This window comes from Geotrypetes seraphini, chromosome 13 (assembly GCF_902459505.1).
Source record: "Geotrypetes seraphini chromosome 13, aGeoSer1.1, whole genome shotgun sequence".
NCBI classification, from domain to species: domain Eukaryota; kingdom Metazoa; phylum Chordata; class Amphibia; order Gymnophiona; family Dermophiidae; genus Geotrypetes; species Geotrypetes seraphini.
The window spans coordinates 25,829,022-25,843,286 of record NC_047096.1 but is presented as its reverse complement, the minus strand read 5'-3'; the positions used below and the strand labels follow the sequence as shown (position 1 = coordinate 25,843,286).

General features: G+C 41.6%; 1 protein-coding gene across 1 annotated transcript in view; it reads right to left on the bottom strand.

Moving 5' to 3' along the window:
* The window catches only part of PCSK7 (proprotein convertase subtilisin/kexin type 7), a 55,345-nt gene that overhangs the window by 1,960 nt on the left and 39,120 nt on the right, over positions 1–14,265 (bottom strand). Inside the window, exons 10-15 of the mRNA XM_033918968.1 lie at positions 12,021–12,128; positions 11,531–11,633; positions 6,526–6,682; positions 5,893–5,987; positions 4,576–4,669; positions 2,082–2,199 (exon numbers count right to left, since the gene is read on the bottom strand). Of these exons, the coding sequence (XP_033774859.1) occupies positions 2,082–2,199; positions 4,576–4,669; positions 5,893–5,987; positions 6,526–6,682; positions 11,531–11,633; positions 12,021–12,128 (675 nt within the window). The remainder of the gene's footprint in view (positions 1–2,081; positions 2,200–4,575; positions 4,670–5,892; positions 5,988–6,525; positions 6,683–11,530; positions 11,634–12,020; positions 12,129–14,265) is intronic.

Below are 14,265 nucleotides of genomic sequence, written 5' to 3'. Positions count from 1 at the left end.
ATAAAAATATATACACTTCTCCCTCCGTATTCGTTGTTAGGGGGATTAGCAGACCTGTGAATACAGAAAAACCGCAAATAACTTTTTCATATATTATTCACTGTTTTCTATTAAAAACCATCATGAATATGGTAAAACCGCGAATAACATGGTGGGAGACATGGCCTGTTCCTGAAGGAGAGGCAAAACTTGGTGAAGAAAATGCTGGGAATCAGTGATTTCTCTATGCAAGCTGATTTAATTTGGGGGGAGGAGCCAGCAAGCTAAAAACCGTGAATAATCAAAACCGCAAATACGAAGGGAGAAGTGTATATGCCAGACATCACCCTCAGATCTCAGATGTTCAGGACACTGTATGTGACACACACATACCTCTCCCAATCATCTCAGACACACAACTCTCATCTTCAGGATATTGTCTTGGATCGAGGACATATGCTAGATGTGGTTCATCACAGCTGAGTGGGCTCAAGTAGTGAAATGGATTGGAAACTGGTTGGCTTACAGGCGACAAAGGTAGTGGTAAATGGAATCCACCCAGACGAGAGGAAAGTGAACAGTGCAGTGTCTCAAAGATCAATACTGGGGAAGATTCTGTTTACTATAGTTGTGAGTGACATTACTGAAGGATTAAAAATAAATGTTTGCTTTTTTGTGGATGACATACAGATTTGCAACAGAGTTGATACCCCAGAAGGAGAGGGCAACATGAGAAGTAATCTACAAAAATTCAAAGAATGGTCTAAAATTTAATGCAGACATGAAGAGTGATGGAGGGTAATAATCCAAAGATGTATGAGATGGGGATGCTGATAGACCGTGGGGTGTTATTGTCTGAGAAACAATGAGACAAGGTGGTGGCTGTAGCCAGAAAGATGCTAGGCTACATAGAAAAGAAGAAGTGGTATGCCATCAGGGCCTTCAGGGTTTTCAGTGAAAGCTCCTTGTCCTTCTCATTCTCCTTATCTGTCCTGAGCATAAAGCATGCACTATCAGGCTCCCAGCTCCTCCTCCGTCCTGGGCATCATGCTGTCAGGGGATTCAGTGCCCTTAGTGAATACCCCAACAGCTGAAGGCTGGCCAATCTCATGCCAGCACAGCATTTGGGCTCCTCCTCCTTAGTGTCCTCTCCTCCTCGGCACACAAGAACTGTCATGGGATTCAATTTCTGGAGTTGAATCCCTTAAAGTATCTTTGTTTTGATTGGTTGGGCTGGCAGACCTTCTGAGCTGTCCAACCAATTAAATTAAAACAAAAAGTCTTGAAGGGATTCAGTCAAGAAACTGAATCCTCTGACTGCATGATGCATGTGTAGGAGGAGTGGGAGATCCGCAAGCTGGAGAAGAGTTTGTGGCTGCACAAGTGGCAGAACAAGAGCTCTTTGTCACAGTCCTTCGCCTGGGATGACTGGATTATACAGTATTCTAGGGGTATTGGAGCCCACAGATGCTGAGTCCTCAGTTAACAAAAGACAGAGGATGCTGGCACACATGACACTTTCAGCAGCGATCACAAGGAAAGGCAGAGTGACCCTGGAAAAGGATGCAGAGAATCGGGGAAAGAAGAGGACGACGATATGCATGACCTTGAGGAAGAGGAGGAGAGTGATGAGGAAATTGGGGGAGAGCTAAAAGATGAGCTAAATGAAAGCAGGATGTTGGAGAGGAAGTTCTGGGCCAGTCAGGCAGCGATTAGCTGGCCTGGAACTTCCTTTCCGACATCAGAATTGATTGGGGGGGGGGGTATGCGCCTGGCATCGGGGAAGCAGGGAGAGCAGAACGTAAAGGCAACACGAGTCTATCGCGGAGCTCGGGATGGGCTTCACGATCGACTTGCGTTGCCTTTGCAATCTACTGGGCACCTCTGATGTATGTGATACACACAAATCCACACCCCAACCATTGACTTTCCATGTACTGAATTTGACACCCACACCCCTTCTTTCTTTTTTTTTTTTTTAACACACAGAGTCTTTCTTTCAGGGTACTGTACAAGACACACTGACCTTCTTCTCCTGCTTTCCTTCACCCATCTTAGCATCAAGGTACCATACACAAACACTCTCTATTCCTATTACTTACCTTCAGGGTATTGTTTGTGATCATATAGATCTCTTGCTCTGGGATTACCATTCCGGGTGGGCAGGGGAGGGAGTAGCTTTGATTCAGATATTGTCCACCCATTGCTTCCTCCACTAATCTAAAGGAATGAAGTCAAAAGCACTAATGACCCTAATGAAGCAATATAATGAGTGAGAAACCTCACATACTGTACTGTGAGATGTAAAGAAATAAACTCCTGTACATTTCTCTGTGTACCATGTAGACTTTTGTGTACTTCCAGCTTAACCTTCCTGGGCACTGCAACATGGACACGCAAGCACTGACCTGAACACAGCTGCAATCCAGACACCAAAAGATCAATTCTATAAGAGGCTGCCCTGGAAATGTGGGGTGATAGACTATTCCTTATGGACACCTGGGCGACCACGTGTCCTTACTGAATATTAGTGTACATTTGAAGACCCAATATTAGGGTATATTTAAGCTCTGGAACACGTTGCCAGAGAATGTGGTAAGAGCGGATAGTGTAGCTGGTTTAAGGAAAGGTTTGGACAAGTTCCTGGAGGAAAAGTCCATGCTCTGTTATTGAGAAAGACAAGGGGGAAATCACTGCTTGCCCTATATCAGTAGCATGGAATATTACTACACTTTGGATTACTAGTGACCTGGATTGGCCACCGTAAGAACTGGCTACTGGGCTTGATGGACCATTGGTCTGACTCAGTAAGGCTATTCATATGTTCCTATTTATACCTGCCAAAGACCTGGCATAAATAGGGTGTTCTAAATGTAACAGGCATATGGGCAACTTACAGTATTCTGTAAGCTGCCTGCTTAAGGCCTGCCCATGTGAAGTTCCTCCTTAAAGATATGCATTGTGCCATTTGACAGTCTACTTGTAAAATACCCAAATAACATTTTTGCAATACGTACACACTTAAGGTACCTAAACATCCGCATTCTGTACATTTAGGTGAACAGGTGGCATGTAAAAGTAAGTAATTTGTTATAGAATTGCCTTTCAAGTGCTGTGTACTTATAAAATGGTATATGTGGGGGGAACATTCAGATCACATGACAGAGTAAGAGACATGAGACTACACAGGTTCATTATCTGGAAAATTTAAAGGCTATCTGAAAACTGTTTAGTCATTTTGGGAGTAATTTTTAAGGCAATTTTGAAGGAAAAGGATCCTGTTTTATGCACAGAAATAACTTTTTATAAAAATACTAAGACTACATACTTGTTCTATTGATCACTCTCTCCTCAAAAATGGATTTCCTGTCCTATTAACCCTCTTTCTTCCTCCCCTCTTAAAGTCATAGAAACATAGAAAATGACGGCAGAAAAGGGCCACGGCCCATCTAGTCTGCCCACACTAATGGCCCATCCCCTAACTACCTCCATGAAGAGATCCCAGTCAATCAATTTGTACCTTTGCTTAATCTTTGTAAACCGCATAGAACTTCACGGTATTGTGGTATATAAGCTGTTATTATTATTATTATTACATACGCGTCAAATTATGCAAGTAAGTTTAGACAGGGGTACAAGGACTTACACTCCAAATCACATGGAGACAAGTGAAGAAATCCCCCCCCAAGAAATCCACAAATAAACTTCCTCTTTTATCAAGCCGTGCTAGAGGTGTTTAGCGGGGACCAGTGAGGTAAGTGCTCCAAAGCTCATAGTAATTCTAAGAGCATTGGAGCATTTACTGCACCAGCTCACATTAAAAACTTCTAGCACAGTTTGATAAAAGGGGCCCAAAGATATGAATGTCTGTTTTCTATGACTACATGTATTCTCCTTATTTTAATTGTACATTGCTTAGAATTCATGATAAGTGATTAATCAAATTTTTTAATAAACTTGAAACTTGAATGATGAAAAGATAAATAGGTAAATAAGTAGAAACTTAAAAAAATAATTTATTAAAAGAGAAATAAATCCCCACCCTCAAAAAAATCACATAACCCAACATAATCATGTTTCACCATAATGACTATTTATTTTGCTTACAAATCTGATGCATTCTTATGGCTGTGTTGGGTTTATGATTTCTCATTATTAACTTTTGTGAACTTGTAGGTTTCTTCCTCATTCACCAAGTTTATCTAGTCTGATCAGATGAAACAAATTCCAGAAACTAGTGAAATTACAGAAAATGTGCTCTCCCTAGTACTTTGAAGTCATGCCTATCTTTTCCCAGGAATTACCAATAATCAAATTTATCTGCTGATCATAATATACAAGTGGGCTGATAAACCTCAAATTGTGGCTGAAGATATCTGGCAGCCAGGTCATGTAAAATTTGAACTGCACCTAGTACCTATGTGGAAACCATGCAGTACCTTTAACAAAAATGTAACATGGTCACTGCAATCTAAGCTATCTATAATTTTTGCATCTCTATTTTGCACAAGCTGAGATGAGGATTACAGAGAACGAATGCAGATGTCTCCAAAGCCCATCTCTGTTCCTTGAAGGAGAAATCTCTTTGTTACTAACCTTTGCCTCTCTTTCACCTCCTCAGTGGTCCAAGAGGAGCCATACAGAAGTAGCTGCCACTGTTTCAGTGTTCCTGCTTCCAGAGACTCATTTCCTGGAAGAAAAGGACATCAGAAGCCCAATTTTGTATAGATCACCTAGGCTGGAAAAGGGACACCTAAATAAAATACATATAAGGCCACAGGAAAAAAAATGCATATTTGACAGCATGCATAGTTGGAAGAACCCAGCATCCTGAACCACTGGACCTGAAGAGCACTGGTTCAGGATGCTGGCAATAAAGGGTGTCAAAATCCCCAGTCTCCGACATCCGAATCAGTGCCTTACCTGGTCTAATAGCTAAGCCTTCTATTCCAATCTCCTCTCTCCAGTGGTTCTGGTATCCTTCCATTCTTTAGTTTACCATATCTTCTCTCCTCACTCCCTAGTCTCTTCTTCCTATTGCCCCCCCCCTCCCTAACCCATGGATCTAGAAGTCTTCCCCTGTGGACCTGAAAACTTTAAATGGGTAGCTAGCAGCAGCATGAAGACTGGCTGCCTTTGGCTAGGTCTTCTCTCTGCTGTGCCTGCCCACAGGAAATTGCATAAGAAAAGGCAGAATGCTGCAGAGGGAAGACTCAGTGGCTGGCTGAAGGTCTTTGTGGGGGAAGAGGGAAGATCTGTGAGAGAGAGGTGTGAAAAGGCAAGACAGACCAAGCCTTGAGGGGGGAGGATAGAAAGGGAGAAATATTGGAGCAAGGGAGGGAGATATGCCGGACCCACAGGAGGCGGAAGAGCACCAAAACAAATTGGCTAAAGGCACCACAATCAAATAAAGAGCAACATTTACAGGTGCAGGTGGCAGACTTTGCTATCTCCATGTGGAAATGACTGCACTTATATGTGTGAATACCAGATTTTGCATAACTGCACTTCCCAGGAAAGGCAGTTATAGAGTGGAGCTACAGAACTCCATTGGCTTTTTTTCATTTACATCAGAGATAAATACAATTCTTACCCCAATCACTCCTCAACTCCAAATGAGTAGTTACTGAACAGAAATGTGTGACTCGGAGCAAGAAAACATACACTTCTAAGGTCCATTCAAATTAGATGCTCCCTTCAAATTTGTGTATGATGTGGTTAACAGTGGTTCTCCCAAAATCGCTACTCATGTATACGCCCGTTAAATCAGCTTAGCCCTTCTTAAATCTTCTCCTATATCTGAGCTATGGATACTCTTCCCACAGGTAAGGAGATCCATGGCATCTCTAATGCCTCATTTGCCATTTTAAGAGCCTGGCATATTATCTGTAGCCAAGGGTCAATCACACTCACCTATATCAGTGATGATCACTCGGTAGGTACCTTCTGCGTTCTCACCCCAGCATCTCACTGTGGAGAATGTCCAGTCCTGGAAGCCACTGGGATCCCTACCAAATAATAGGAAGTATCAAACAATAGGGAAAGTCTCTTCTATTCTTAGGCTTCTATATTGCTTTACTCTTCCACAAGGGGTCCTGCTGCTAGAGAACGCAGAATAATAATAACTTTATTCTTTTATATCGCCGTAACCCAAAAGTTCTAGGCGGTTTACACTAAAAAGAGCTGGACAATCAGCAAAATACAATAATACAGTAAAAAATGCAAATATTTGTAAAACAGAATCTCAATAATAAAACTCACTAAGTAATAAACTTATTGAACAAAGGATAACAATAGGATAACATAGCTTGCTGAATACATTTACCTAACCAAAATTGTTGCCTACCAGCTTGAAATGCTAGGGTCCTATCTAAGAAGGTCTTATATCTACACCCCTTAATTTTTGGATAAGCAAATAAGTAGAAGTTTCTAGTTTCTCTTGATGGTCTATGTAACACAAAATGAGGAAAAAGGTAAGCTGGAGACAATCCCGATATCAGCTTAAAGCTTGTGATTTGAGGGGGGGTGGGGTGGGAGAGTACATACGCGTCAGTGATGCGAGTGGCTCCGAGTAAGGAGGACATGCCACTGGGACAATAAAGGCTGATTTCCAGATTGCCACGGCGCGGATGAGTTATGGTAACAGTAAGTGCCACGTGTTCCAAGGTCCTCATGCCAGTCAGTTCCAGATCTGCAGCAGTCACTGCGGTAATTAGAGATTGGCAGGCAGCATTAGTCTATATTAGCACACATGCAGAGCACAACCCAGACACCATTCATGCACCCCCGAATCAGAGGCGCCAAATGCCACGAAAGGCAGCGAAACTAGACCGCCAACTATCCAATGTACTGACCACAACACTAGACTACAAAACTTTCAGGAAAGAAATAAAAACCCTTCTATTCAAAAAAGCCATCAAAAGAAACTAACACCACAGGAAACACTTCAGTCCCCCATAACTCTTCTGGAAATGTCCAGATAACCTCTTATGTAATCCGCCTTGAACCGCAAGGTAATGGCAGAATAAAAGTCACTAATGTAATGTAATGTAACTCACGTCAGAGTGCTACTAGTCCAAGTGTTAGAACCTTCCTGTCCTAATTACGATTACCTTTTGTAGAAATAAAATGGTTTGTATTTGCAGCTAACAGACCTGGGCAAGTAACCAGACGGAAGATGCAGAACTGGTGTTGATATTAGAGAGAAACCAGATGTTACAATCACTGCTCTCAGCCTATGTTAATTTCTCTTCCAGGCCCACAGAAGGGTTAATATCTTGAATTGTTCTTAAGACACCTGAGATCAGACAGCATCTCTGACTGGCATGCTGCTGCAAAAAAACACTTTCAGGAATTTTCTTTCCTGGAGCATTTCCTCTACTAACTTTCCCACATTTTATTGCAGATTTCCTTTAATGGAAATGTATCAGCCCCTGGAGAAAATCGAACTTCTGCAACATGACCTCTAATGAGCTCCTAAAAATTCTGAGCATACTTCAATCTAGAAAAAAAAAAAAAGACAATATGTATCTTGGGTTTTTTTGCTGGACTAACAATTTCTATTTATTTACTTATGTACTGCTTGCAAGCCTTGGAAACCCTGTCCCTACAGGGTTCACAATCTAGGTTTGTACATGAGGCAGTGAAGGGTTTGATGACTTGCTTATGTTACTGTAATGGGATATGAGCTGGGATCCCCTACTTCTCTGCCTCCTGTTCTAACCATTAAGCCTTCCGCTTCATTCTATAACACACGAAGAGCTACAGGGGTAACAGTAAGTCTTTCTACCCTGTAGTTCTTCTAACATTACAGACTCAGCAAACAAGGCAGTAGATGGCTGGGTTACCGTGGCAGATCGGCTTCTACAGTATTCCTCCCTCATCAAATGAATGGGTTCTAGTGTTGGGCCAAGCCACTGAAACACCCCCATTCTATAAAATGACCTGCACGTCACTTCAGTATGATTCAACACATGGGTTACAGTAACAAGTCTAGTTCCTGCAACCGCTCTACCCTCCCCCCCAAAAAAAAATCCTGTATAATGCAGTAGATAATCCTCAGCTATAAACTGTATTATAGAAAACCATTAGCATCATATCTATGTTATTTAATGTTCTGACTTGTGCTTATTAGATGCTTCATAAGTATTATATCTCCCTTTTAGTATGTATTATTTAAGTATTTATATCCCACTTATAACCTAAGTGGTTTACATTCAGGCACTCAAGCATTTTTTTCCAATCTGTCCCAGTGGGCTCACAGCCTCACACTCTATCTAGTGTACCTGGGACAATGGGAGATAAGTGACTTGCCCAGGGTCACAAGGAGCAGTATGGGATTTGAACCCATAACCTCAGGGTGCTGAGGCTGTAGCTCTAACCATTGAGCCACACTCTCCCCTCTCTTACTTGAATTTCAGTGCTGCTAATAAGTATATTTTTGAACTGTTTCATGGTAGTCCTATTAATAAGTTTCCATTTACTGATTTTGAATTTATCTCATTCCCTCCCCCCCTAATTTTATAAAGCCAAGTTAGGGTTTTTAAAAAAAAATCACTGGCTGTGGCGGTATTAGCACCGAAGCGCAAAGGAATTCTATGAACGTTGGAGCTATTACCACTGCATCAGTGATAAAAAAAAACAAAACTAATGTGCCTTTGTAAAAGGAACCCTCATTGTATTTATGTTTATATTTGGGGCTCCTTTTACGAAGCCACGTTAGCGGCTTTATTGCACGCGACTTTTTATCATGTGCTAGCCGAAAAACTACCGCCTGCTCAAGAGGAGGTGGTAGCAACTAGCGCAGCCGGCAGTTTAGCGCGTGCTATTACGTGCGTTAAACTGCTAACACGGCTTCGTAAAAGGAGCCCTTGGTCTTTCTACTACTGTTATGCTGTTAACAAAATGATAAGTTTTATGTTGACTTATACCTGCTGTACACTGCCTTGTGTGACTCTCTTCATAAAGGCGATGATTAAATCCCAATAAATAAATAAAGATAATCCTGCAGCCCTCCCCATCTTGTATAATGCATTACATGAGGTACAGTGTCAATCCAATGCCTTGCATTTTTCCCTCCCAAACCCAAATCCTGTAAAATTCATCTGCAAGATTGGTTACAGTCAGTGCAAGGCCTACCACCTCCAATGCAAAGAATGCATCAGATGTATAAGTTACAGTGCAAGACTCAGATCCTGCAGCAACCCCCCCTCCCCCATATTCTGTGTGGGGCAATCTTCAAACAGCTTGTATATCTGCAAACCTCACGGGGACATGTGTGAGGTAATTTTATAAGAGGGTGTCTAAATGAAATAACAACAAAAAGCTTATTTTATAAAGGCAATACAGGTATCTGTATTTAAAAATAGGTTTTCAGAATGATCCGTAACACTGCGTAAATTCTGTCATACTGCAGGTCATTGTGACCTTGGGGAAAATTCTCCACTGTCTCAGGAACAAACAGACTGAGTCCTCCAGGGACAGGGAAATACCTTCTGTGCCTGAATGTAACCTACCTTGAGCTTCAACTGAAAAGGTGTGAGATAAAATCCAAATAAATATAAAATCAGCCCTCTGATGTACAAATGATTTTCAGACTCAAAACAACCTATGCTATCTGCCCAGTGCTACATTTTGTGCATTGTGTCCCCTAAACCATAACATTTAAGAGGCCTCCCATCTCGATTAAGTGGGAAGCAAATTTTAGGTTTAATAGACACTAAATTTAAAAAAACATAAACTAGCCAACAATATTAGACAATAAAAACAATAATTATTATTATTTTATATTTTCACTATTAACAAATGCATTTATTTAGTGAAGAACGAGACCCTTAGCTACAGTTTGTCTAGTTTATATGTAAATTCAGCCTTTTGTCTGCCATTTGTGCAGGTGGCCAAGTAGGGTGCAGAATAGCAGAGATATAAAAATCACCTGAATATATACCATTCCCCCCCTCAATCCAGGGTTGGCTTAAGGGATAGTAGCAACCTAAACCAACTTGCATTGGCAGTGCCCTATCCCACGCTGGCATCTCTTTCCCTCTCCTCTGTCCCCTGCCCTGAGGGTCTGGCACTGCCCCCTCACATCTCTCACATCCCCACAGTCCTGTAAAGTCTATGTCCATTGTTGGAAGAAGTAGCAGCATGACAGGTTTCCTTCAGCCAGCCTCAGGTCTTCCCTCTGCTGTGTCCCACCCACAGTAAATGACATCAGAGGGAGCGAAAGAGAAGTGCCAGACACACAGGGAGGGGAAAGAGAGAAGGGGAGAAAAAGCTTAACCTGTAAACCAGGTGAGGTCAGAGGATGGGTATTTTGGTGCCCATAATCACTGGCACCCTGGGCCAGAACCTCATTTAGTCCAATGGTTAAGTTGGCCTTGCCCCATCACCAAGAATGCCTTCTTCTAATGTAGCTATAACAATATGTTCTTTACATTCTCTGTTTCTCTCAGAATAATTTTCTGTCTTTTCCCCTACTCTCCATTTGCCTAGAGATTACATGTTGCTGTCTTTTTATGGAACATGCTCCTCATCAATTTTGTATAATACATCATGCCTTCTTATCCTCTATACTGCAACAGAGTGCTAGGATACACTGCCTAGTTAAGTAATGGTAATTTAAGCAAACGCCTCCTGGATGACTACCTACACGTCTGACCTCTGAGCAGGACATGAGAGTGAGCCAGAGAGTGAGCAAGATCTGTTATTACTGCAGTCTCATTTTGGTCATTACAAGGAAATCCTGAAGTAGGCAAAAAAAACAACTAAAAAGGAGAATGAAGCTGACATGAGGAAGGTTGAAAGTAATCAATCTGAAAAGTGTCTGTTAACTTATACAGGGTACAAAGAGCTGGGTACAGGAAAAGGTTGGGATGTAATATACTCTGTCCTAATCTGAGTTTCTCTCTCCGGGTGGTAGAAAGGAATTGCTTGCACGGCTGCTGGCCAGCCAACTCAGAAGCAGCAACATTACCTAAAATGGTGAAGGAAAGCCTAATAGGTTTGGCTGCAGCCCAGATATGTTCAGTGTTTTTTTTTCTGTTTTGCTGACTTCCCAGAGGGTGATCTGGTTTTTATAAGACAGCAATTTATTACATATGAGAGACAGAGGAATTAAATAATGCCTTCTCAGAAAAGTGGAGCACAGTGACACAACAGCAGTTAGGGAGCAGCTGCTCTTCTTGTTCACCCCCAAAGATTTTTTAACTCCTCCTTTGTCAAATTTCCCATCCTCCCCTTAGTGTGTTTACCATGCATTCTCAAAGGACAGAAGTCTCTTCAAATTTCTCTTTTAGAAGCTTCTATATTGCAAAGTTCTAGTAAATATGGTGGCTTTGAAGATCTGCCATCTGCAAAGAATCCAGTCAATATGAACCAATATAAAAAGATGAATTCTATGAGATGGCAGAGATCTCTTCTTTACATGCGACGTGGAAGAAGGAACTTGTATGACATTGAATACTCATGTAAACCATTATCTCTGGCCCAGTAAAAGATGCAACATCCTCTGAAGAGCTTCTAGGACTGGTCTGCATGGCCAATCACTTACCATTCCACGTGATCTCCAGCCTCCCAGGAACCAGTGGAATTCTATGGTCTTCCTTTAACACGGGACTGACATAGGAAGCTAAGTATGGGACAGAGTCCCAGATCTGGGCAAAGAGGATGAGAACAGAGACAAGACAGTGAATTCTCTTTCCCCTCTCTCTCTAACCAGAAGATATTCTTCCACAGGGCTTCAACATTTTCTGCAGAGCTTTCATCATTAATGCCTTCTGAGGTTTTGCAGAATTATTTTAGAAATTCCAGAAACATAAATGGCTATTAATTTCTTTTAAACCTATGACAACAACAAATACTTTAAGAGGTAAATATGGGTTTAATTTTGTGCCAACATTATGGCGTGTCCAATTTATGTGATTTATGCTGTAGCTTTTTAAACATTTGCACAATTATAAAAAGTACAGAAATGGATAGAAATGTTCATCTGAGGGACAAAATGTGAATCCAAAAAGGAAATTTGGTCCCCAGCCCAGTACCTTTGCAGCATTGGTGAGTCTCCAAGCACTGAGTAAGCCAAAACCATGCTTATGACTGTGGCTGAAACCGGCTCCATTCTTTTCCCAATCCGATGGTAGGTCGTTGTACTGTAATGATACATTAGCACATTATTATTTCACATCTTCATTACAGTGCCTTTCCTTAGGAATTCACTACTGCTAAGTAATTCTTATTCACACATAAGACACCCGACCACTATCGTTCCATATTCATACAGTGCTACAACTGCCAGCAAACCGTGAACAGCTCATTGCTTGTGCTGTACATTTGAACACAATGGTGATACCAGAAGCTCTATATCAGCTAATTGGGATGAGTTTGAAAATAGTTCCATGAACTCTTGTTCAAAATCAAATTTCAATTTGACAATCTTAGAGGGATCTGAAATCGGAAATATAACACTGGCCAATGCTCATTTTGGTTCCTCAAATGTTAGATCTGTTTCTGGGTATATATGATCTGCTGATTCCAAAAGTGACACCAGTTTTCTCCTATCAGCTCTACTTTTTGAGATACAGAACATGTGCCATATATTACTCTTCACTCTGCTCGCCCATTAAAAAAAAATCAGGATATTTTATATTTTATTTATTTATATCCCGCCTTTCCGAAGGTGGGCCACAATAAGATACAAACATAATCAAAATCACATACATTTCAATAATATCAAACATCATAACACATACAAATAATATAAAACCCCATGAAAATCACAAAGAGGCTACCAGTGCCTCTCCTAGACACAAATCAGTTTTAATGTAGTGTTTCAATTAATATCTTTTAAGCATGAAGGAAACATTAAAAATTAAAATAAAAGTGTACAGCATGAAAATCTACTTATTTCATACCATAAGCACAAGTTTATGATACAAACTTTCATGACACAAGAAGCTCCTTTTGTAAGACTTCTGAGAGTGGGATCTGCCAGGACAAACCCACATCAGATTTCAACAATAGTTTGCCATCATGTGTGCATCCCATCTTCCTTGGTATCTGGCTTCTATTGTTTTTATGTCTTGGTGAAATATTTAACCTTGCTCTTCGCTTAAGTCACCAAGGTTCTCTGGAAAGCGATCTAAGTGACTGTGCAGATAATGGACTTTAACACTCATGTTACAGCCAAGCCTGCTGAAATGAAAGAGCATATCCTCTAATAATTGTGTATAGTTGTCTGCTTTTTTGTTGCCAAGAAAGTTTTTCACAACAAGAACAAATGAAGACCAGGCACATGATTCAATTTCATTCATTGATGCTATGTAGAGAGTTGCACGGGGACAGAAATCCCACCTGTCCCCGCCAAAATCCCACCCGTCCCCGTGAGGAATCCCTCCGGTCCCACCCGTCCCCGTGAGGAATCCCTCCGTCCCCACCCGTCCCCGCGAGGAATCCCCTCCGTCCCCACCCGTCCCCGCGAGGAATCCCCTCCGTCCCCACCCGTCCCCGCGAGGAATCCCCTCCGTCCCCACCCGTCCCCGCGAGGAATCCCCTCCGTCACCATCCTTCCCTATAAACTTCAGAAATAGTTATTTTATTTAATTATGCTACTGAATTAAAGGCTCTGGTAGAGACCCATTTACAAATAAGCAAAGAGACTTTATTAATTTGGAAATATTAATTGGGAAGAATACATACTTTGTAAATGGGTTTCTACCAGAACCTCTAATGTAAATATAAAATATAAATACTCAGCTGATGAGAACCCACAAACTGTCAGCTGAGGACTTCCTTTGCAGTTGGCCGGGGGTCCCTTTTGCCAAGCTTGGCAGGCAGCAGTAGCGTCCCTGAGTCACAGATGCTGGCATCTCAATGGCTCATGGATGCTGCCAGCAACTGCTGCGCTTGGTGGAGGGGAGTTCTGGCCATCTCTAGAGGAGGTCCTCTGCTGGCGGTGCTTGGGGATCCCCACCAGTCAAAGCAAGGGTCAACAAGTACTTCAACACTGTAGAAATAAAACCAGAAATGCATTTCCTTTTCTTTTGAACACAAAACAAAGACATCTGCCATATACATTTCCCAAAGCTAACATATTTTAGTCAATAAATTCCGTTTTTTACCTTCGTTGTCTGGAGACTTATTTTTCCATAAAGTTGGTCCCAGTTTCTTTTTTCCGCTTTCCCATCTTCTGTAAATTCTTCTGTTGCTGTCCATTGGTTCCCCCTACCATGGTCCAGCATTTATCTCTTTCTCATCTTTCGTGCCTGCCCACCAGCCCCATGCCCAACA